Raw genomic sequence first — 26,476 nt, 5'->3', positions numbered from 1 at the left:
TCCCAATTTATTTCCAGGTTTCCCACCTGTGCACTTACCTTTATGTCCAAATTTTAACTGACATCTCTTAAATATTTTTCCCTTCTTTTAATAAAATTTGTCACAGTGTCTATGAACTACTTCCTTCAATAGTCCATCCCAGCTGATTTGTCTCATCTCCATTTTACTGTTCCCATCTCTTACTGGTGCATTTTGTGGTGCAACACTTACACATCTGTAGTTTTTGGCCAGCAGCAGAGGTGTTTAATCACCTTCAAATAAAGTCCCTGTTGGACTAGCACACAGCTTTACTTCATTCCCTTAGTTGTGCTTTACCTGGAGCCTGTTCCAGTTCTTTGGTCTCTTTTAAAGGAAAAACAGCTTGTGAAACCAGTAAGTGAAGTTGCTGACTTGGCAGCTTTCTCTCATAAATACTCCATTCACATGAGCTTTCTTCATGACAAGATGCCAAGTGTTTCTCCTCCAGAGCTGCAGTTTCACTCTCAAATTGAACAGCCTAAAAACTGCAGGTCAGTCAGGGAAAGACTTACCTACCCCAAAGCCTTTGTTTTCTTGGATGTGAAACCACAGTCAGATTTGTAACAGGGAATGCCTCCACTCGCTGATGATGGCACCAGACTTCTGTGAATTAAGAAATATTTAACTTGGAACAACACTGTCAAAATTGCCCTCACAGAAAGCCTCCTGTATTCCCCCAAATTTCTGGTTTGGGGGATTGAATGGTTTGGGAGTTTTGTTGATTAGTTAAATAGTCTGAACAGTTCAAATCATGGGCAACTGCTTCATTCTAGGCAGTGAATCTTTACCCCAACCCCTCAAAATTCAAGGGTTACATTCAAGACACACTCCAAGCAATGTACACTGAAGGTTAACAATTCACTTAACACTTTTGAATATAGTATTTAATGCACTGAATTAAATATTCAAATCATATTAGGTTCCAGGTTGGGGTTCACAAACCTGTTGTGATCACCAAGTACCAAACATCATTAAAACCTGCCGTCAGCACACTGAAGGCCAGATTAGGAGAACCCAGACAATGTTAGAGACAAGAACACAATGCCCAACAGCAGCCTGAGGTCCGGTTTGCAGGGCCCAGCTGGCACAATCTGCATTTCAGGATCTGAATCCTAACATGGGAAAAGGTTTCCAGTGTCTGCCATTCCACAGTCACTACTTGGCCAAGCAATCCAATCCCTGACTCGTTCCACAGTACCTGGAGCATCCATACTCTGCAGTCCCAGAGAAACGAGACTTAAACTGACACTTATTTAAACTTTACTCCATATAAGCCAAATACTTTGCAAAATTTCTAAAAAATTGACCACTTGCATGTAAAAACTTAGTTCTGTAAGTGACAACACAAGCGATGTCTCTTTGCACTTCTGTAAATTACAGTTCTGCACAGTGAAGCACAACTTAAACTCATCTCAGGTATTCAAGTCCTACCCAAGAAAGGAGAATGAAAGTTATTATAATCTGGCTAAAACCCTGGAAATCTATGGAGATACCTTAAATAGAACTGTAACAATCTGACAAAGGAGAACACATCCGAATTTTAAGCCATGCAAAAGAGAGTTTATAGAGATGCTTGCTTGAGGTGTCTGCACATGGAATGACTGGACACCCATCATGGCAGATTTTGCATTACTGAACTTCATGTACAAAAGCTGATTTCAAATAAAACATTTAATGAAAAACAATGGTTCATTTAAACAGCTGAACTTTTTTTTGGGGGGGGAGGGTTTTCTTTTGTTTTTACATCTACTGTACCGTTCAAATTCTTTTTAACCAGCTTACATGGCATCTTCAAAGGTACAAATAGAAAAGGCATCTTTATAAATAGAAAACAAGGGGATTTTTTCAGCTTTTATTATAAATTGACATGACATACAAAGTTTACTGAACAGAAGTAATTTCATTACTATTTTTGGGGGGATCACCAACTTTTTGTGCAAACAATGCTAGCCTTCTTTTAAGCATTAAGAGCATAACTGCTTAAGAAATGACATAAGCAATAATTCTAGAACTACATCTCCCCTAAAATAATCTATTTTTTTACATATGTGCACAGCTTTAGCAAATTAAAGCCAGAGAGAAATGCATGATGTACTATCCAGAGGCATAATTAGAGTTTGCTAAAACTCGAGAGCTGGCAATTCAAGGAGTTTGTAATGAAAAGCTGCAGTTTCCCTCTTTCCTATTTTGTACACAAAATCAGTGACTAAGAACTTAATACTGGATGACAAATCACATCCACACCATTAGTTAAATAGTCTCACAGTTAAACACATCTTAAGGACCATCAAAATCAGTATTTACATTTTATAAATTTCTGAAGACACCATTAGAAAGCTTATATACCCCTTCAACAAATAGGGAACTGCATCTCATGGTGATGGAATGAAATAAAAAACAAAAAATACCTGTATTTACAGCAGCATTGTTCCTTTATAAATAAAGAATATGAAAAATGAAATATTTTAAGGATAATAAAAAATTGAGGTGATGTCACTCAACCACAGTGCTTGCTGGAATAAAACCCTTCGGTGCTGATACTGTACCAGTAGTGAAACCACTTTCCATTGGAAAAAATCTGTAAACGTATGCATAAAATGTGTTAACAGCAGTGCAAAACTGCTCAAATATAGTTTAGTCAGCATCTTAGTATCTGTATTGAATACAATACATCACAGAATACTTACATAAGAAGTGCAACACATTTTCTGGTCCAATTTTACAGTGCATTTTTCCCTCAAGAGTGGCATCTCGAAAGCCAAAGCTAAACCCACGGCCTGGCCTTGCAGTCTGTGCTGAGGCGAGAACTTCGCGGGAAGTTGGCGACGCAGCGCCTGCAGACGGACACGAGGCTCCAGCCTTAGCATGGCACCCCAGGATGGGTGACCCCAGGCACAAGGGGCTGCACCCAAATCCTCTCTGTAGCTGTGTAAATGTGTAATAAAAATATAAAGGAGCTAAATGTTCAAGTTTAAAATGGTACACTGGGCGATCAATACATCAGAATTATCCACGAAACCCAAACTGCTGGTTAAACCTCAAAAAGCCAAGGTGGTACTTCACTGTGTCTGGAACGTGAAAAGCCAAGATCTTTCCAAACAGGCACAAGACAAAGGAAGTGCTAAGTTTGCCAACTTTGATAATTTTTAGTGTAAAAAAAATTGATTTGTAATTTATGATCATTTGATAAATGATTTCAAATACAAGGATCAAGGTTAAACTGTAAATAGTCAGACGTTATTTTCACAAAAAGCTAACTGGAGAATTTCTAAATAAGAAAAGCAGAAACTGTATCCCAATCCCCTTTCCCTAATGTTTCACAACTTCATGGTAGGAAAAAACAGCCAGATACAGATGCAAAAATCTTAATATAAAAACGATTTTACATATACTTAAATTATGTAAATTCCATAAAGTTCTTAAGACACTAATTACTAAAATTACAAAAAGATTTTTATATTGCTCTTCATGCTCAAACTCTTAGAATATTGTCATTACATCACCAAAACCAATATACATGTAGTACTTGCATAAGTAACTGAATAAAAACCCTGTTTAAACAATATCCTTGTTGAAATCATTTATTTCCATCCAGCAGTGCCTGTTTGGAATCTCTGTATTTCTGTGTGTAATTCTTTATAGAGCTCATGCACCCTAGAATGTCACTTCAATGTTTGTCCGTTGAATGACAATTGACTTTTGACTTCAGAGCTTCTGCTTCTTGCTCTGTTTCGTGACACCTGAGATGCTTTCCATTTCTGAAATCCTCTCTCTCATGGTATTTTCACTGTATCCATTTGCTGTCCCACTTTGTTCCTCAGAAGATTCCTCGTCTGTCGGGGACACTGACTCTCCTTTCTCCAACTTCTGCTGCATCTCTCGGAGCCTGGCCACAGCTTTGTCTATGGACATGATGCTGATGAGGTTAAAGTCATGCATGCTGACCAGGTGGAGCATAAAGTTTCGACACAAGTTCTTCTTAATGATTTTTTGTCCATAATTTTCAACAAACAGCATACAGGCATGATTCATTTGATTGTCAGCAATAAACCTGTCAAATAAGAAAGCCATCATTATGCAAGCAGAACATTTTCAAAAACAAAAAGATACTCTACAACTTCATTTATCAATGTAACTGCAGAGAGCAGCTATTACACAGTCCAGTATTTTTTCTTTTCAAAGCCCAAATGCTACTACGCACAAGAAGTTCTTTAAAAACTTAAACTCTCAAAAGCTTATTACAAATTATCCTTTAATGACCCTTTCCTAAACAACTGAGACAAATGAATTTTAAGTATTTAATGAACTGCAATGCAAAATTATCAACCAAATGTATACATATATACAAATATATCTAATTTATTTGTATCAAAACTAAGCAAAGTAACATACCCGTGCTTCATAACGTGAAGATTCCATAATTTCATCACTTCTTTCTCTCCTTCGTTAACATCAGAAAATTCTTCAATTTGCTGGAGATTGGGAGGAAGGATAGGAAAAGAAACAAACACACCCATCAGAGCTGCATATCTGCTGCCAAGTAGTGAGAACATACCCAAAATTCAACTTAGACACAAATATATATATATATATATAGAAAATTCAGGCTCTGCAGTCAAAAAAGTTAGAAAAATGTCATTTTATGTAGAGACTTTTGATGATAAATAATATCCTTATTCTATATAGCCCAAACTGTGTGCTCCTGATTCCAGCATCTCCTCTTCGAAGGAGAAAAGCAGCCACAAACAATGAAAACTTGTTTGAACAGAAAGGGACTGAACTGTGTGAACTGAATGCACACTTGAAAAAACAAACTTTGAATTTCCATCAACAGTAGTTCAGCGAAATTTTCTGCTCCTAAAATGCAGAATTTTCACAATGTATGCCCAATTGTTCCCTAAAACAACTGCAGATCATTTTTTAAAAACCACAATCCACTTAAAGTAATTTTGTACAAACAGAATAATTACAGTAATGGTTTTCTCCCGAAGCCATTCCGGGTCCTTCTCATCCTCACTGTCCACCTCCATCTCCTGGGGGCGGAGGGGCAGGCAGGTGTCGCTGTGGAAGTAGAGCCGGTTGTGCCCGCTGCTGTACGTCCGCTGCTGCTCCACCTCTCCGTCCTCCGACTCCAGGAACTCTGACATGCTCGCTTTCGTGCGCTTTGGCCTGCCAAAGGAGAAGTCACTGCTGTCACCAGCACATCACTGATGCAAATACTGAGAACTGTCACTGATTAATACCAATTATTTTAAGCTCTAGCTTGCAAATATATTGTGAGGGGGGAAATCTCCAGCAATGAAATAATCTCCATTAAAAACCCAAGAGCTCCTGATCCAACCCTCCAACTTCACCTTTTGGGGAAGAAAAGTTCTAGGGTAAGTTCTAGGGTTCTAGTTAAAGAGAGCTACATTGTTATGAATAGATATCTCAACTGGAAAGATATAGAAAAATCATGGGTGATGTTATCCTCCTTCAGTTACATTTTATTTAGTCATAAAAGTGAAATTTAGTGCTGTGTATATGCACCTGCAGATTCACAAATCCCCAGGTATCACAAATCTGGTTTACAGGCCAAAGAATTCTTTACAGAAAGAGTGGATGGGCATTGGAATGGGCTGCTCAGGAAAAGCGGTGGAGTCACCAGCTCTGGAGGTATTTAAAAAAAGACTGGATGTGGCACTCAGTGCTATGGGTTAGTTGATAAGGTAGTGTTGGGTCATAGGCTGGACTTGATCTCCAGGGTCTTTTCCAGCCTAGCTGATTCTGTGACCCACACCCAGAGCTTGTTTGCCAGCTCCCTACCTGCACACCAGGATGTGTGTGATTGGAGTTCTTTTGACGGGCCCGTTGCGGCTGAAGGCGAAGCCGGGCTGGCGATGGATGTCCTGGGGGTTCCCCGCGTAGGAGCCATCGTAGCACTCATTGATGGACACGTCTATCCGAGCACCTTTTGGATGATACTGGAGCACAGTAGCAAATACTCAGCAGATAGTAATGACAATGCATCGAGGGGTTTAAACAAGTAACCTTTAAATTCTGAATACCTTAAATATCACCTCTCAATAACCTGATATGGCTCTAAGTCTCCTTTCACAACACCCAAATAATTTTTAACCTCTAGAAGCAAATTACACTAAAGCTTCCTTCCTCTGTACTATTTTACTGTTTTGTATAAAACTGCTCAAAACTAATTATAAAATTAAGCAAAGTATCCCCAAAAGACTGCTAGCAAGAACATTTCTAAGTTTCTTAGAGTTTCAAGAAACTTCTAACCAAATACAATTACATTGCTTTATACATCAAAGAACACACTGATGCAAAAGCAGTAGCTACATTTAGAATTCAGCCTCCAGTGGTCAGCATTATTTAATATACATGTATTTAAACAAAGAAAGACAATATTTCTCCTCCATATAACACACAAACATTCACAGAAAACAGCTTCTAACCTGTAGATACAGCCCTACAATTTACTAAGCTGGAAACAGAATCCCTGCATGTGTAACATCTGTGATAGACTGTACAGAGTTTCATAGTGCTGAACTACAAAATGATTACTTACAACATAATTAAAGATAAATCTGCTGTGGCAGAGTTTAAGATGTTTGAGTAAACTATAGAGTTTCCGACAGTTCAGTGTGCACCAGGGGCAGTGCAAGTCATCGCGGGCCTCCGTCTGCTGCCTCGTGTTATTGTTGTAAAGGAACTGATGCAAACAAAGGAAAAGGCAGAGCAGAATTAGCACCAAATGAGTTTCATTCATTAATTTCCAACCCCCAAAACCAAGCTGGATGTCATTACAGGAGACCTCCACAGCAATAGTTAGATCTTGGGCACACTGTATGAGCTCAGTGTACTGAAACACTGGTATTTCAATAATTTTTTTTCCCATCAGAGACCAACCTGTCCCCCTCCAGAAGTCTAACAAGGAATGTCCTTTGTCTTTCAGAACATCAGATGTGCCCCCAGGAAGATTCATTTTCTAGAATACTTCCATAAAGAGGAGTCTGTGGAATGGCATTCAGTCTGTGAGTCTGAGACTCTTTAAGGAATCCATGAAAAGGGCAAATGGAAATTTCCACCCAGCTCCCAAGCAAACATTTCAATTCCACACAATATTTAGATTCTAGTTTTTCCCTTTAATGATTATTTTCAATACCTGGTAAAATATTCGCAACTTCTGTCGAGGTTCATTTAAAACATCTCTCTCTTTTCTTGTTTGAAGGTCTGTAGGCAAAGATTCTTTCACAGCTGAAAAAAACCCACATGAACCCACATTTTTTGGTGCACAGGAACAGACAAACATTGTTTCTTACCCAACTATGGAAGTCCTGAGAAGGGCACTGCTGCTGAAGGAAACTGGCTACTTGAATGTCCTTTGATGTAAGTAGCTCCTACCAGTAACAAGGAAGTCTGGATGTTCGGCTTCCTTCACAAACTTACAGGCAAACCCACTTCTAACACAAGATTATCTCACGTGCTGAAGAATCATTCAGAGAACTTAAAAATGGTCAGGTAAAAAGCAATATTTTTCTTACTCCATTTAAGCAGAGAATTCTTTATGGATCGCTAAAAGCTGGGAAATAAAAGCCATCCCTGCTTTCAGATTGCTGCATTCAAACACATCACTTAAATTCAATTTCAGAGGTTCCACAAGTCTCTTAACAGGCAGTAGAAATGTAAGTAAACACACAAAATATGTAACTACAACTTTAGCCCTTGAACATTGTATGTGTAATGGCACTGCTTAGTTGCTTCTGAGTCTCTTCCATACACTTTAATCTATAACAGTACTTGATTTCATACTAACAAGAAACCCCACATAACTAAGCAGGTTTATAAATCTGTCCTCAAGAGAAACCAAGTAATGACCCTACTTGCTTGTGAATGGTGATAAAGATGGGAAAACAAGGCTCAGTTCTACTGACCTAAATTTTAGAAGATGCATTTATTTTAAATTTAATATTTTGGAGAAGAAAGGAAATTTCATTTTTTGTCTCTATGAAAAAGAGAGGAAGCCTGACACTTTAGCCTGCATCACATCAGAAAAATCCCAATTCCATGGCTCAGTTACTTTCAGAACTTTGTAATTACAGCAAAGTTTAAGCTGCCATATTTAGAAAGTCTTTGATGTCATTATTCCATTGGTCTGCCTTGGGAAATATGCCAAAGTAAAATGACAACACCAAATTTAAGCACCATTGGGAAAGATGTACTGGATCTTTATCAGAATCTCTGACAGAAGTTTTGTACAGTTTTGCACTTTCATGGTATGGTTGTGCTGTTTGCAGTATCTGAATAACAAATACCCCACAATGCTGCACATTACACTACATTACATTTGTGTATAGGAGTTGGCTGTACTATTTGGAAAGGTCGCTCTGGCTGTAACTTTATCAATTTAGCTTTTCTGATGGAAGAAAAAATGGGTTCCAGTTTACACTGGCAATGCAGTCCATGTTCCTATTGCCTTTATATTTGTTACAGTAAACTACCACACACCTTCTGGAGTTAGTCAACTCAACTCTCATTTCTTTTGCAAGTCTGAGCATAAAACTTGCCTAACAAATTACAATACAGGTCTCCAAGAAACTCTAAAATACAAGGATTTGTATTTGTATTTTGATACAAAGGAAGCCTGGTACAAGGAAGTAAAGAGAAAGCAGAACAATTTCTACAGCAAAAATTCAAGGACCTCCCAGGTTCTGTTGGAATTACTTCATGTTTGTGTGCACTGTTAGCCATTCATCCTAATGGAATAAACCCAGGTGTCTGCAATCCCTAGCTCAGGTAAAATACTCAATTCAGGGAACAGGTATCAATCTTATTTAAATATTCTTGTACTCTCTCCATAAGAAAGATGCTTGTAAGGTTGGCTGAGGATGTTAGGGGTCATTCTAGACATTGGCTTCTGCACAGGTAGGGTGAAATTCTTCTTGTTCTCACTTTTTTATCACATTAAAGCTCTAAAAGCAGCACAAAGAATCACCACTGTTAGAAAGTCTCACCATTAAGTTTCTCAACATTTACTGTAACACAACTGCATAAAAACCACGTTTAGAAAAGCAGTGCTTTACTCATAATAGCAATTTCCTTGCTGCCACCAGTCCATCTCCAAAACATCACCAAACTCAGACTGAAATGCCATTTTGGACAAGTTCTCCAAAGCACTATCAACTCTTCACTAGCGGTGCCTCACTGCACACCCCAGAGACTAAGTCTGGGGACAGAACCACTGCACTCCAAATAATCACTTCTACAACAGGGACCTAGAAGATTCCTTACTCTCAGAGTCCTAGTCTAGTTGCAAGCTTGGAAATGCTGATTACTCTGAAGTGAACTGGGTGCCAATCCAGAGTCAAGGTGTGATCACAGGTGTTGAAACAACAGGTGCAGCCTGTTTTCTCTGTACAACTTAAGTTTTCCAGATATCCTTGAGCTTTACTTGCCAACACAAGGCTCTAATACAAAGTCACAAACAACTGGGAGTGAGACAAAATAAAGATGGCATCTAGGCCAATTTTCCTTCTAGTATCTATACTGAGCATGAAGCCATACATGGAATATCCCTCTGGCCAGTCTGGGTCAGCTATCCCAGCTGTGTCTCCTCCCAGCCCCTCATGTTCCCTGGCCTCTTTGATGGTGGGGTAGTATGAGAAGCTGCAAAGTCCTTGACTTAGTCTAAACACTGCTTAGCAACAACTAAAGCATCAGTGTTATCAACATTATTCTCATCCTAAATCCAAAACACAGCACTAAAGCACTGAGAAGAAAATTAACTCTATTCAACCTGAAAGTAGGGCACCTATAAATCCAGAAACTTAAAGGACACTAGTTGGAGTGAGTAGAGCAAACCAGACAATCCCAGAAATCCTAGTGATAGATTTTCCCCAATGTATTTCACAGCAGGATTTATGAGCATTGTATATAATCATTTCAATAGTCCTGATGTATAGCTTTTAACCTTAAAAAATTTACAAAATACAACAAAGCCCACTCAGTTTTGCTTTTTCCTGATGAGAATAACTTGAAGCAGCTGCACCAGTGATCCCTAAGCACAAAAGGGTTAAGCAGATGATTATTCAGCAGCAAAACCAAAGTTTGCTTACCTATAGTTTGAGTAGGTTTAACAGAATTGGGCTTGTTTTCTTGAGGGAGGCTTTCAGAATTTCGTGTTGCAAGAGGCTTAGCTATAGGAGCTGTAGACTTATCATTTGTGTCTCCTGTCCAACGAAGAGTAAACTGAAGTGTAGGTCCCTGAGAAAATGTTTCAAATGGAGGCAACCTCTGGAGAATGGGGAAAATAAAAAAAAACAAACCAGCAGAATAAGTGTCTTCACAAAAACAATAATGAGAAAATATTCACAGAATGTAGACTGATGTAATTTTTTTTTTATGCAGGTAAAGGCTGAGCAGGATAGTTGAGCTTATAACTGTATGTTTACTATATAATTTGGATCATCTCTGCTTTTTTCATAATTATATGATCATGTTGAGACACAAATACTTTGCAACCATCTGGAATCTTCATGTTCTTCTCTCCAATCACTTACAACTCATACTCTCCCAGGACACGTGAGCATGACTATGTAAGTACATACAATCACTGCATCACTGCGTGTTGACTCACCTCAGTCAACAACTTCTCTCTTCTCAACCCTTCCTCCTACACTGATCCTCTTCATCACTACATTTTATCAGCATTCTCTTAAGCTATGTACCCAAGATCACACCTCTCTGGGTTCCTCTTTCTTACCCTTAAATATTCTGCAGTTTGCTCCTTTTTGATATGTCCAACTTGTTAGAATAGCATTTAAACTGTCTAATTTCTAGGTCAGGAATTCAGAAGTCACTGCCATACTTAGTTGACATCTGCTTGTATTAATGATCCAGTGTAGCCAAAGCTTTCTAAACTGAGAGCTAAATTAAAATGTATGTCCATGCATTCCCAAAGAGAAATATTTCCTGTGAAGACAGGTTTCTTGGCCACTAAAACAATCCATACCTTCCCATCCAGAATCGTTTCCCATGTTGCTCTTTTCTTGCTAATGGGACACTCTTCCATTTCCTGCATGGCCACTTCATATTCCCCATCCAGAAGTTGCAAGCGTCTGTCAAGACAAAATATGTATTATGTGTAAAAAGAGTTCTTTTACTGTTTGTCTATTAAAATGCACTATTTCACAGTAATTAAATTTCCATGAACCTACAAACATATTTTCAGGCAAATTTATTTGACTAGGTCTAAATCTTAGGCAAACATCACTCATAACAAAGAAAAATATTAAAGACTAAACAAAAAAAATATAAATTTTTATGCATGATTTGGTTCTGCTGCAAATCAGTCTCATTTATACAACAGCATGCCTAAGAATGTCCTTGCTTATCATCACTACAAAACCATCCAATGGTTTGTATGTTGTTTAGCATATTGAAGTTAACCAGTGGAACTAAGTAATAGAAAAGAACAAAATACTGTCAAGACTTCTAAGAAGATACAGATTAGAAAAGGACATAGCTTCAAAACACAAACTCTTCTCAAAATATACTTCTAAAACCCTATTTGGATAAGTAACCATTTTGTCAGAATTAGTTGGAGCTATTTTAAGCAGCTTTTTCTTCAAGCTCCATTTTTATTGATAAAGAAACTATGTAAATACCAACCTCTACCTAGGACCTGCATTTGCCATGGAAAGAACTCTTATTTTCATGTACTGTATTTTGGCTGTTGGCACTATGATCCTTTGCAGCACAACCAACCAACCAACCAAAACATCCACCCAGGAAATGGTCTGGTCCTTATCTTTTTAACTGGATCTAGAGTGCTCTAAGCTATTGAGAGCACTCCACCTTCTTTGAAATACATTAAGTAGTATCATGATAATAAATAATTAAACGACATGACAGAGTAGGCCTGTTATAATTTTAACTACTTGTTTGATTGTCCTGTAGTAATGGAGAACTGATGTCTTCTGTAGCTGTCAGCTGCTGTGACTACACCAGCAACACTGTGGGCATGGGAAAAATTATGCCACTCACCAGAGTGTAAGCAGTAAGGATATTTCAGAGATCTTTTCTTTGTTCAACTTTTTAAATATGCTGTCACTGATGTTTAACAGAACAGACAAATTACATCTGTCAAAAACTGGCAAGGAACAGACAAATGGATGCAAATTACCAGGACAATATTCAAGTTCACAGATAGGAATTATTTACAGTAATCACTGAACAGGTCTCAGTATAAAATGTGTTATGAAACCTGTAGGTTTAAAAAAAAAAAAAACATAACAAGCCTAAGTTCTTATTGTAAATAACAACTAAAATGCAGCCAAAGACAACCTACACTGTAACAAAGAACATATTAAGCTTATTATCAAAGTTCTAACATTATGATGATTAAAAATGATTAATAGAATTATTAATAGAAGCTGTATTTGTTTTTACAATATTACCTGTTTTTATCAAATACGGTCATTTGTGCTACAAATGTCTTTTCCCCATCTTCACGATTTGAAGAGTTTCTTTTTCTTCTAGCTGGAAGCTCCTCATTGACATCTGCACATAAGAAATATGGTATTCAATCATTACATAAGCGCAGATTCAAAAGATCCAACAGTCTCTATGCACTCACAAATACAACTGGCTATTGATTGTGTCAGATGTGCCATACAATAGAGAAGGACAATGCAATAAAAGAGCACTTAGCTTAACAGTAATCATATTTTAGGTGTGTTCCCATGTATTTATAATTTCATTGTATTATTCTGTCAGCATAAAGAATTTGGAATTTGATCTTCCTCCTCTTGTGGCTATAAAATAGTGAGAAATAAAAGTTTTTCATTCTACATGTACTCTCCAAGGCTGTAACATTTGTGTTGTAACAGTTCTCAACAGGATTAAGAAAATAACTTTTAAAAATATGTTATTGAGGTACTTTTCTATTGGCTTGTTACTTAGTTTTGCTGAGAAACACTGATAGCACCCACACTGAGTCAGTAGTGACCAGTGTTGGTGGATGAATAATGAAAGTCTCAGTGACCACAGGGCTCTCTTGCACTGTTCATCCTCTAGCAGTGTTGCCTCACACCTTCAAGCATCACGTTAGTAACAAGTGGTGTGAAATTACACAAAACCAGAAGCACAATTTCTAGCTACCAGCTGGATTTCATCCCCATCTCAAAAGAGACTGCAAACAAATAAAAGCTCAATCACTCTGTAATTACTGGCCCTTGTCACAGTGTGACCCACACTGCTCATCCAGACAACTCCACATGCACCCACAAGATAAACCTTGCAAAAGCAGATTTCAAGGCTGAAGTTACCAATATTTTCATTAGTTTCGCCATTGATCAGTCCATTAAATTCTCTCCTTCCTGGGCGAGTGACTCTGAATAACAATGAGTAAGACTTCACCATATGGCTGTTGCTTGGTTCAAACTCATTACTGGAAACTGCAAGTGACGGGAAGTTGCCTGGTTTAATTTGGCTGAGGTCTGGGTTTAAAGGCACCTGCTTTTTACCTGTAGGAACCTGTCTTATTGGACAACTGACATCCTGTAGTAAAACAAGAAAGATACGGTTCAGGTTTTTAGACTTCAAAGTAAAGACATTAAGTATTTAAATTGATGCTATTTCTAAACTGCATTTGTTCTGCCAACTTTTGAAAATAAGCCTTATAATAAGCCATGTAATAGATAGAAATAAAAAAATCTGGAACAATCCCAGATTTTAAATGCAAACCCAGATATTTTTAAGTGTAAATAAAACTGGCATTCTATAACCCCTTCTGGCAGCAGCCATCTTTCTCTATGTGAATAAAGTAACACTAACATGAGGCACTTAAAAAGATTGCAGAACAGTCATTAATACTAATTTAATTCTGTTTACCTGAAGAAATGAAATGTTTTGGTTATATATACATATTTTTTTTTCAAGGGCTTTCTAGCTTCTTCTTGCAATATTTCAAAGTGCATTTTGTGCTATCTGTGAGATAAAGAACCACTTACCTAGGATTTATTATATTCAGTTACCTCTCAAAGAGATCACTGAACATTGTGTAGAATTTGGAAAACAAGACAAGATGGCCTAAATATGAAACTTGCAGCAAAACATTTGCAATAACCATTAGCACCTCCTGATCTCACTACATTTATCCATACTAAAATAATTAACAAAATTGGCTAGAAACAGTATTAATTCTTAAAAGCCTGTCAAATCAGCCTAGCATTAGGGAAGAACACACAGCTCTGACTGCAAATCTTTCCCTTTCTGGTTAAAACCTAAAGCATTACTAAGCCTCCCATATTCTTGTAGTTGGGGAAATAATTTGCCAACTGATGTGAAATAAGTACAGCTAAAACTGCAAGTAAATTCAAAGATGCTTTAAAAATAAATATAAAATTGTTTATGATTCATGGTAGCTAAAATCTGCAATAACTCAAATAACCGAAGTAAAAAACACAGGTACAGAAAAAGCAAGGAAAGAGACGAGTCAGCAGATGACTGAGGAATTCAAAACAATTACAATTTGTTCCTTTTTACCCCTAAACTCTGAAAGGCACAGGCTACTTTATAATTTTGTGATTGCCTGGTTTCCTTAAGCCTCTGGACATCACAACGGAATGAATACTTTAATGATGTGACACATGAAAACTGATGTAAAACCAGAAGTGGCTGAAATGCACAATGAGTGGATGTGATTTACAAGCTGAATTCCATCAACAAAGCTGAACGTTTATTAAACTCATTTCTCATAAAGCAGTGCAAAATCCAATTAAAAACAAATTGAATACCTTAGTTCTTAAATTTAAAGGCTAATTTCAACAGAAGCATCACTATATGACAGTGTTACTTAGATATTCTAGAAGCAGCTAAATATTTTGCTTTAATGTATATTAATAATTTGTCCGATAATTTTTACCTTTCGTTTCTTGTGGCAAACTTTGACCAGCAGTACTTCCAGAGTTACAGAATTTTGTTCATTCTCTGAGTTTTGTGATGGCTTATCTAAACAGAAAAATATTTTAAGTTCTGAAAAAGTGAAGATCTATTCAACGATATAAATCCATCTGTAATTACTTTTTAACCACAGGCACATCCCAGGTACAAAGACCTCTAACCACATTCTTAGTTTCAACTCTCCCCAAACTTACTACAAATTTTCACTTGAGAATACATCCTAATCGTTTTCATATTAGCTGATTTAAAGGCATAGCTGATCTCTAAAGTTTAAAAGAGCAAGCTTGTTACCTTTTTATAACAGAAAAATGTTATGGTTAGATTTAATGACAGTTAGAATACAGTTATTACAAATGAGTTGAATTATTTTTCCCAGTTTTTTTTTTCTTTACAGCTTGCAAACTTAAAATGTAGGCTTAAGATCCAGATGCTATCAGATAGGAAAATAAAACAAAATTACACAACCCCCCCCCCCCGCTTAAATATTATGCAAGGCTAAATAAATGCACAATAGCTGTTAAAGGACTCTCAAAAAAACTCGAAAAAAATGTTAGAAAATAAGACTTTGTTTCAGAGACTGCACAATAAATTTCCTAGAGCCTAGAATCTTCAAGGCAGCTGCTGCCAGTGGTGTGATCGGCAATGGCAACCAAAAAACTAGAAATATCATTTTATTTTAGTGGAAAAACACCTTTTACTCCCAGAGCAATAGACCTCTTCATTCTGGTCGAGGAATTCCAATATTCTGATACTGAGAGGCAAATCCCTATGTGCTTGAAAGGCATCATGAAATGACTTCAAGTCACTAAAATATTATTTCCATGGCTTTTATAATTGTTGATATGGCCTTTCCTTCATTTCTAGACTCAGCTTGACTATTTTTTTTTCTTACACTCGTATTTTAAAGTAGAAGCCACTGAATCTTCTAACTATTTGAGGGCTGTGGGGTTTTTTAAAGCTACTTCAAACACCAAAGACACATTCCCAGAAAAATCACATTCTTTGAGGACACTGTCCCCAAGGTCTATTTCCGTTTGAATGGATGATGGCTTGAAGTATTTGCCAAAATCGCTGTTTTGACTAAAACCCTGAAGGCTTATCTTCTTAACATCACAATTACACTACAGCATTTCTAAAGCACTACTGAATTATAACTAAATGAGACAGGCTGAACAAGTAAATTAAAACCCACATCCAAACAGCAGAGAATAAAAACATTCAAATATCCCCCTCACAGATCTCTACTAATTTCAAAGGTGTTACACAAATTAACAGGGGAATGAATAAATTGGCAAACATACCATTTTTATGGAAGAACCCAGTAAATGTAAGTTGCAAATGAGCAGACAAGCTAAACAGGGAAAAAAAAAAAGGAAATGTTAGAACAAATAAGTGTTGTCTTATCACAGCAACCATTTCACTGATATACAGTACAGAACTCTAATGATTCAGTCCATCCTTTTAACTTGGAAACTGCCTGGATACAGCAGTTGCAGGTGATGCAGAACTGAACACCAGTTTTCTCTTTACAGACTTATTCTGTGTACTCTGTGACTTGATACACTAAAAAAAAAAATGTAAACACTGCAGTAGAAGAACACTGCCTGAAGACAGAAGATCTTGCCTTCACAGGCAGGCAAACACATTTGTTGGACAGTCATCAGCAACAGAGCTCAGTTTTGGTGGAATCTTTCTAGAATTTTACCCTAAACCACAGGCTTTAAGCTTGGTGTAGCTTAAAAGAAAACCAAGCCAACAAGTATTTTAAGCCCGGTAATGAGAATCTTTACAAGGGAGAACCTGCACCTTTAGAAATAAAGAGATAGCAGTTTAATCAAGTCCAAATCAATCATAATATACACAATCAAAATACTAATTGCATCTGTTCTGTTTCACAACCTAGACTATTCTGCTGACCATAGACCCATTTTATTTCAAATTGTAAAATTCAGAGCATATTTCTGTTTAAAACATGTATTCATAAATCTAGATTAAAAAGGATCTCAAAACCACTCAGTATTTTTGAAGTACACATTGAACAAAATATAATCTGTCCCACTACCCCACTAGACAAAACTCTGTGCACCTTCACTTCTCAGGCAGATACAACGTGACATTCCACACTTATTTTTAAACACAAACATTCCCAAGAGCTCTGAGATGACCAGCGGAAGTGCCAAACACCTCAAGCATTCAAAGGACTCTACCGACACCAACTTGCATTATTCATCCATGTTACTTTTCCACACTAAAGCACATTTTTTACAGTTTAGAAAGCACAAAAAAAACCATACACAAATGAATATTCTACGTGGTTTCAACAAAGCAAATAACCACAATATATGGAGCAAAATATAATTAAGAAAAATAATGTATAGTAAATCCATAAAACCTCTTAGAACACAAAATTTGTAAGCTTGTTTCAGACTACACTGTATATATCACAGCTGCCTCTGAAGGAGTCTAATGATTTGCAAACACTGTGGGAAAAGAACAGGTTAAAAACAGCATGTGTACAACAACATAAACGACAAGTAATAAAATTTTATATTTTCCCAAATCCACCTCTTTTTTTACTTTTAATTCCAACACACAGATTATTTACTGACACATCTGACACTCTTAAAAACAAAGTTAAGGCAAATACCTATTTGAGGTTTCTATACACATTTTAAGAGATGCCACAACAAATACTGAAAGTATCCCAATACTGCTTTTCTCCAAGTTAAGTGATCAGCATACATCAACACATTTTAAGATTCTGGAAGCAACATTTCCAACAGCAACTACCTTGCTTCGAGTAATGACTCTTTATCACTTACACTTTATCAGTCAAAAGGATTTTTGATTCACAGCTCATGCATGTACTCATTTGTACCCACACATAAATACACAGCAGGACAGTACCTGTGAGATTCTTGTTCTCCCTTCATCTTCTCTACTTTTGATAACATGTCATCTACTTTGAAAGTTTTCCTGTGAGGAAAAAGCAAAAAGAATAGTTTTACATAGCCACTATACCCACAACATACAGCAAGAAAATGTATTCAGCCTGAGCTTTCACTTGATTTTACATGTAAAACTGTCTATATATATCATTTTAGCCTTCTCATCAGAAAACCCCCTTTAGACACACATATACTTTTTCAGACCTAGTATCATGCCTGTGTTATAAGGGACACAACTGCTCCTCAAGCAGTATCAAAAATAATACAAGGAATTAAACCCAGACCTTGCAACAGTAATCTTACTGCTCATAAGAAGTTTCATTTAACAGCAACATATTGAAACCTTTGCAATGAACATGTTTAACTACATTACAGCTTTGTCAAAGAAAATCTTCCTGTTTTACTTATACATACCAGGAATTGACATGTCAGCCCCTCAGTCATTACTATTTTGATCTTGATCATAATAATGAAATTCACTTAAAACCTTACAGGACAAAAGAGTTAAAAATGTAGTTAAAACCCCAAACCCTTATTTCTCCACACATTTCTATTAAATGGACACAATGCAAAGAGCAATGAATTTGGAAGCGACCTTTGGAGCCCACTCACAGGAAACAGGGGACAATGACAACCAATGACAACAATGTCATAGAGAATAATCACTTCAAATCTTTCCTCTCTGTAATTCTGACATCAGTCTGTTCACGCTCATATGTTCAGCCTGTTCTACCATACATACAATTTCATGTTCATTGCTAAATAAAGCTCACTCAGAAGTTATTCAACATGTTACAGAACAGTCTTTCCATTTTTCATTAAAGGCAAGTTAACGCTTGATCTAGATACCCACAAAATTGCACTTGTCTACAGTGACAATGCAAGAGTGCGAGGGCACCTTTCCTTCACATTTATACCTTAGAAAAATGGAGTAAGAACAACATAAACGGTTGCCAAACTGGATTTCTTGCAGAGGGAACAACACCATGCTCTGGGGAAGTGGGAAGCATTTGTCTACAGAAATACCCTGACTGAAGAAACACTGATGTCACTCTGTATGCAGTCAGCATGTAATGCTCGTGAATGATTGAGTTACACATCACATGGGGACTAAACAGCAACACTGGGCAACAAAAACTACAGGGCTGCACGCAGATAACAAGGAGAAAAACAATTATGATTTGTGTAGTAAACAATCACTGATTCAAAGCTCTACTCAGCCCAAGAGTCACACACATGAGACTGAAGAACTGACTCACCTACACGAAAATGTGGGATTGTTAAAATGAACATTGCAGTGCTCAATTTTAAAGCAAGAGAAGTTAAGAACAGAATAATTTGTTAGAAGTTTCAGCTTCTAAGGTAAAAATGTCTCTGGGTGCACTTTGCTCCACTCATCAAAATCAGCCACTGTTCTGCAGAACAGCAAGTTTAGAGGGCTTTCTCCAGACTGAGAGAAACAGATTTAGACCAAAGTTATGTCATGAGCAGAACACGAGCCAAAAACCAGCTAAGAGACAAACAGGATCCCAGAATGGGGGGAAGTTAACAATCTTTCATAAAATATACCAACATCTGACCCAACTTGTATTTAGCATGTGACTATTATTGATCCATAAAGAATGGTGGCACAGCCTTTGCTAAATCCAGACTCAGGTTAGTCGAAACAAGAGAGCCCTCCTAAAAAAAAAAGAAATCTTTCCAAGAAACTAAAAATAGCAACTAATAAAAAATTTTTGCCTTTGAAGTTAACTTGTAAGAGCAGAAATTCCTTTAAAATTAATTACTATTTACGTTACCGTGTTCCCATGCAAAACAGACAAAATCAAGTTTTTATAATAACCATCCCTCACACTCAGAATTTTCAAGACAGCGTTTACTTGTGTAACAATTATGTGCATCTTGTGCATTCCTTTCTCCACCCACTCTTATTCCAGACAAGAAAAGTAATAATTAGCAAAGTATTAGAAGTCACATCATAGCATGTCATTATTTTGCCAATAAATAATATAATTATTTCTTTATCCAAATACTGTATGTGAAGTAATTTTAATAAGTTGGCAACTTCTTTCCAACACCATAATTTACTCTAATATACTAACACCTGAAGACAGACCCAGAGACACAAAGTCCCGTTCAGGTCTCACATCAAGTATTAGCTGACCAAAGCTCATCACCTCTCCAATATCTGTTTAGCCCAGGTTGACAATGCACATTAACTATTCCCTATGACCATTTTCCTATGCTCTAAGCATTCTAGGTTTTCTAAACATTTTCTCAGTATTAAACATGTGGAGCAATATCAATAGATAATTTCCTGGTAAAAATGCAGTTATAGTTCCCTACCTCCAAGTGATAAATTTGTCTGGCATTTTTCTCAGACTATCATAGAGCTGGAGGTAAAAGATGTGGAGTCATAGTTACTATTCTTTAAGTAAGGTCCATTAAGTTCAGAGACTAGTTCCTTATATTTTACTTATGATACTGTTTACTGAAATGGCAATCAAAAATATCAGCAATTTAACAATGGCAACATTTAGGAGTTCTAGGGGAATAAATTAATATACATGTATAGTTCACATAAGCAGGCTAACAGTGATGCAGTTCCAGAAAAGACTTCTTTGCAAAGAGAACTTTACTAACACTTTCATTGTACTGAAACGAGAACATGGATTTTTCTTAATATAAACTTCAAGATGATCTTCCCTACTTCAGTTATTTTCTCTCTTGAAAGTCCCTTTTTCACTAAAACAACCAGATCGTAGACCTTAACTATTTGTGTTGAAAGAATAGTGATTCAGGTCTTGTGCATATCTGCAAGTATTTGCCAGCACAGATCAGCAAACAAGGACCCTGCTAATCCCCTCAGAAGTGCAGTTAAGACTCTTTTGCCAATCTTTAAGTCCAAACTACCTTTAAATTGCAACTTCTGTGGTTTAAGTAGGCTGAAAGAGAAGGGCCACAGTACAAAGTGAGCATGGAAAGGGCAGAGGGAACCTGAGGGAACACACTTCACAATTACTTTCTGTCTTTTTCACTTTCAACTATGCTCACTTACTTCTGTTGCATTATTGTGTTTTTATAAAGAAAACATACTGATACGTTTTATTTAATCTTTCTAAACCTAATTACAAGCATGATTTCAATTAGTCAGCATCGACAGAACTATTGAAAGAAACAGCTGTAATTTGTTATTAGAACACCTCCCAATTACACTCACAGTTCTAAAACTAAGTGTTAAGGGAATTGATAAAAATCAGTATGTTTCAAACAGAAATCAAGCCTTACCTGTGCAGCTGAATCAACTGGAATTTGGAACAGTGGATAACAGTGCACAGGCAAAGAATTGTCTCTTACTTCCCAGCAAGTACGGCAGGTAACCAACAGAACATTTTCAGGTAACACACACATTTCAATCAATAATGAATTAATCTAAGTTATAAGCAAGACCTTCCTTGGTCTAGTACAATTCTAGTTAGAAAAACCAAACAAAACTAAACCACAAAAAACAAAACAGCCTGAAAATAATTTCTTAACATTTTGTTCTGACTCACTTTAAAATAAGCAAAAAAATAGTTTTGATAACTTTTTAAAGAAAAAGTAAGCTGCAACTTCAAGTTTAAAAAAATAAACAAATTTGATCTGTCCTAAGTACCTGAAGTAGTATGTTATGGATTCAGTTTTAATAAAAAGTTATATTGTGGCATTAAAACTCATAGCAGGAACATTAAACAATATCCAAGAGATCCAATAATGGCATAAACAGCTCCTTTAATTAAAAATATGCAAATTCTATTGATCAATAGATCATGCAAATATGACATCCCTTAGATATAAATATGAAGTTTAAACTAGAATTGTCTGCATAATCACATCTTGTTGCATATTTGCTTAAGTCCCACGGTGACTGTTTCTAAGCGATAAGAACTTCGGTGCAAAAATATTTTAAACTAAATTTTCAGGTTACAAAAGAAGTCTAAAGTCTTAACAAAGGATTTTCAGTGAAGGGGAAGTACCTGGAAGGGCCTTGTGATTCTGCTAATAAATAATGTACACTGTACTTGTCCCTCTGCAGTGTTTCTGTGTTTTCAGGTCCACTGACGGGCAGCTGAAGCACCTCACATGACAGGAATGACTACTTTGACATGACAGGAATGACTATTTTGCAGTATCAAAACTGAAGCCCATCTCTCAGGCGTATCCAGTTCAAAGCAACTTTTTTAAAGAATTTGCTGGAGTTCTTCTAAAATACTATAAACAGACCTGCTTTATTTTCCAGCTTTTAAAATAACTACAGAAATAATTACTGGATTCTTTCAAGACTAGTTAACAAAGCAAATAGTTTTGTATTTGGGTTTTGTTTTTTTCAAAAACAGCTGGTTAGGTTACAGTTTAAAATAGTGTTTCATATGATTATGATTAAGTACCATTGATTATACGAGCTGGGATGCAATACAGTTTTGTTTTTTAATAAGTTCTCCTCCAAAATACAAAACAAACATGGGAGAATTAGTTAGGATGCTGCAGATAGTTCTCCACATTTGAATACTCCCAGTATTCACAAAAGTCACATGGATAAAGCTACACATACACTTAACATTGCAAAAAATCTATTAGGTCTCAGAAATCAACTGTACACTGAAGTATGCATTTTAAAGTTCTTCAGAAAGAAAACAGGTTACCCTCCACTGCTTTTTGGACTTCTGCTACTTGGTGAACATTTTAGGATTACTTTACAAAAACAATTTTACCTTTTGATATTTGTTCGGGAGTTTCTGTGGGACATGTAAGTGAGAGTTCTGTGCAAAAATATTGGCTGCAGGGGGGAAAAAAATAGAAAATGGTTATGCTTTAATTAAAATTTTCTCCAAGTGCAAAGTAAAGGAGTGATAAAACTAATTACTCACTGCTATTAGATTCCGGGTACGTAGAAATCTGTATATCTGTGTTGGTTCTAAGAAAAAGGAACACATGTTACCCAATGCAACTTACACCTCCAGAAAGACAGTATTAAATGATAAAAAGTATCTTAGTATGGCAATTACTTTGAAACAATTATCACAAAAGGCATTAAGTGAAGCATCACAATGTCCAAATACCTCCAAGTTATCACATTCAAGGTTACTTCACCAACTCTACAACACAAAGCAACTTCTTGCTTAAGGTGCCACAAATCAGGGGTCACAACTCAACTCTGACTGCTCTGCTTTCCACAAAATGTGATTCTGACAGACTTTATATCATCAAAGGGCAGAAAAAATACCTCAACATATCACAACCTATGGTCATAGAGGTACGTTTTCTCCATTAAGTTAATGAGCACATCTGCTAGGATACCAAAAGAGCACAATAAATTTACAGTCAGACAATTTAGATTCTGATTGCTTTACACTTCTGGCAAGTAGCAAGGTCACTTGCAGCAGGTACTGAAACAAGAACAGGGACTGTCAGTTGGCTACGATCCATTATGGATCATTCTAAGGTGGGAAATTAATGTCGGTTTTGGTAGAGCAGCTACTGTTTTAAAGTGCAAAAGGAGAAAAGATAATTCAGCTGTTCACAAAATGGACACTAAAGCACAGAATCATGTCAAACAGGTCTGAGAACCAATGTTCAAATGATCAAGACTTGCCTACAAACCAGAGAAGGACCTTCAGTTTAGTTTTAACCAATTAAATCAGGACAAGAAGGGTTTTGTCTGGATCAGGTTATTTCTAACAAGAATTCCAAACTAAACTGAAATACTCCCTATTTAAACTGAAATAAAAGCCAACTTCACTAAGTAACATCAGAAAAAAAAGTTATAAATTACTTAATACACATCAAGTGGAGAGAAAAAAAGAGATAGACAACGTATTGATAACCATGCTAAGGCTGATAACACTGCCTCCATCTCCCACATAAAGAAAACAAAGTTTATTTTTAAAGAAATATAAAATTTTCTTTTCATGTGACTGCAAAACATTTATTTCAAATAGCTGGAAACCTTATTGTGTGGAATTCTGTAATTAGAAGTAGAAAAGGACAGCTTTTTATATCCTTTACCCCTTTTTAAAGGTAGGATTCAGCCTTATTTCTACAGTTACGAATGCAAGACCCCATAGAACACATAATTAAAGATATGCATTACTGTTAGAGAAGGAAATCTTAAAATGATCACAGTACTTTCCTTTTAGAAGCCTGAAGAAAGCCAGTGAAAATCTATTTAATGCAAATTATCACAATAAAATCTGTATTTTTCAGATCAAGATAGGAAAGAAATGAAGACATGTACATTTTGCCATGAAGTGAAAATCCAGAGTAGTCGCAACTTTGGAAAAGACATCCTATGTTTTTCAGTCTCAAAAACCCCATGACATAATTATAATTTCTTAATGTACGAAAACATCAAGTTACATTCACAAGGATGTAATTTAATTTAAAGGCAACACATTGCTGCTTCAACATTAGTTTTCCCAAGTGGAAAAATTCTGAAGCACACTCTTCAACCTACTGAGAGACATATGTCTCACAAGTCTGTATTACTCAGCAAAAGCTTAAAATAAATCTTTTATCTTTTCCTAGCATATGACCTTGAAAAGGGACAAAAACAGTCAGGAAGAATGCAATTCAGTACTACATGTGTTAGGATTTTTTTGATCCAGTATTTACTCACTGCAGTTTTCCCATGATAGTCACACTACAGGATTAACATAGTATGTATATATGTATGTATATCTACAGTGTAGCTTCCTCCTGATCCCCACCTGCTCAGCTCTGTGCTTCCCTTGTCTGACACACTGAGCCACGAGCAGAAGAATTTTTTCCACTTCAGCTACTGAGAAAAAGCTCTTAAAACTCAAGTCTGTGACTTGACCCATTTGCAGCACAGTATTTAGTGAATACAGAGTGTTGTTAAAAAGACTGACATTCAAACGGCCATGCTTTATTCCAGACTACACCAAAAACTCCAACACTGTCACCGTCTACAGTAAGTGTGACCACTGACAGCACCAATCCCAAAACAGGATCATGTGTTCAAGTAGGGCATTAAAAAGTCCCTTCACATCCCGGCAGCTGCACAGAAATCTTTTAGTGCAACTTAAGTTTACCGGCCCACAGTGCATTTAAACCAGATTTCCACAAACAACTTTCTAGTGAATTCAGGGGGATTCTCCTCCTATGTGGAACTGCCACAGGGGGGATGCCTGGGTCGTAAAGGTCGATTTCCAATACAAAACCTCGACTAAGTGAAAATTATTGCCAAACAAAGAAAAACCAAGTACAGCGAACTCTTAATCGCGTCCTGCCCCTGAAAGGGGCTCGAACAGCAGAGGCCAAAGAGGAAAGGGCCCCCTTGCCCCTCACTGCCCAGAGCCTCCAGGGGCTGCGGGAGGAGGGAAGGGAACCAGCCGCCCCGAAAGCGTGATGGGAAGTGCTACTGAGAACCAAGTTCATCGCTGGCCGCGGGCACACACAGCACACACACCCTCGCCCTCCGCCCCGCGGGCCCCAGGCGCCTCTCGCCTCCCTCCCGCACACCGGCCCCGCTCCCCGCGCTTCCGCCCGGGACCCGCCGGCCCCCGCCTCCCCCGGCCCCGCTCCCTCCCTCCATCCCCCGACCGTGTTTACCCCCGGAAGCCCCTGCTCCCCACAGCCCTCCCCTCCTCCTCCCGCCCTTTCCGCGGCGGCTCGGGCCGGTCCCGCCGGCTCGGCCCCCACTTCCTCCGGCGACCCGGTGCTCACTCTCAAAGGCCTGAAGAAAGAGGTCGTGGTCGGCCTGGATCTGCTCCATCTTCGGCTTCTTCACGGGGGGCAGCGCCGCTGCCGCCGCCGCCGCTGCCGAGGAGGCCGAGGAGCCGCCCGAGTACCCACTGCCTCCTCCGCCTCCGCCGCCGCCCGCGGCACCGCCGGATTTGCCACCGGGAGCCGCCGCCGCGGCGGAGCCCCCGAACCCGCCGCCTCCTCCGCCGCCACCTCCTCCTCCGGCGGCGGCGCCGCCAGCGGAGCCCGAGCTGGGCCCCGCTCCTCCACCGTGCTTCTGAGGAGCCATAGGAGTGGCCCCGGGCGGGCCCCGGCGGGACGGAGACCGAGCGGGGCGGGCAGGGCCGGCCGGGGCGGGTGCGTGAGGCGGGGGGGGGGACGCGCCGCGCTCCAACTCCGCCAAGTCTCCTCCGCCCCGCTCCCCTCAGCGCCGCGGCCGCCGAGCCCGACCGCCGCCGCGCGCCCGCCCCCCGCGCGCGCCCATTGGCCACGGGGATGGCGCCGCGCCGCCCCATTGGCCGGCGCCGGCCCCGCCCCCGCGTGACGCGCGGATGGTTCTGGAAGCGTTTGGTTGGTCCGCGCGCTCGGCGCGCGCCCCCCCCACCCCCCGCCTTTGAACTGAATTCGCGGGAAAGCGCCGCTCGCGCTCCGGCGCGGGGCATGATGGGTACTGGGGGGGGGCCCCGCCGGCCTGAGGGGCCGCTCGCCGCACCCCGCCCTCGCACCCCGCCGGCAGCGCTCCGCCCGAGCCCCCGGGCTGCCCCGAGCCCCCGGGCTGCCCCGAGCCCCGGCCGCCCCGGCTCTCC

The 26,476-nt window shown here is 38.6% G+C and overlaps 1 protein-coding gene across 1 annotated transcript; it reads right to left on the bottom strand.

The window, feature by feature from the left end:
* Positions 1 to 1,671: 1,671 nt before the first annotated feature.
* Positions 1,672 to 26,076, bottom strand: SUZ12 (SUZ12 polycomb repressive complex 2 subunit). Its single transcript, XM_053994896.1, has 16 exons — positions 25,653 to 26,076; positions 22,835 to 22,881; positions 22,679 to 22,743; positions 17,887 to 17,955; positions 16,281 to 16,330; positions 14,942 to 15,027; positions 13,344 to 13,575; positions 12,474 to 12,576; positions 11,027 to 11,132; positions 10,131 to 10,308; positions 7,181 to 7,272; positions 6,584 to 6,727; positions 5,824 to 5,981; positions 4,989 to 5,187; positions 4,411 to 4,490; positions 1,672 to 4,069 (listed from the first exon to the last, which is right to left on the bottom strand). Exons 1-16 carry the CDS (start codon positions 25,957 to 25,959, stop codon positions 3,724 to 3,726), a joined length of 2,262 nt encoding a protein of 753 aa, XP_053850871.1. The 5' UTR covers positions 25,960 to 26,076; the 3' UTR covers positions 1,672 to 3,723.
* Between the last annotated feature and the right edge of the window lie 400 nt (positions 26,077 to 26,476).

Source organism: Vidua macroura, chromosome 19 (genome assembly GCF_024509145.1).
Source record: "Vidua macroura isolate BioBank_ID:100142 chromosome 19, ASM2450914v1, whole genome shotgun sequence".
NCBI classification, from domain to species: Eukaryota; Metazoa; Chordata; class Aves; order Passeriformes; family Viduidae; genus Vidua; species Vidua macroura.
Note: the sequence above shows the minus strand (reverse complement) of the source record. Positions and strands in the feature narration are given on the sequence as shown.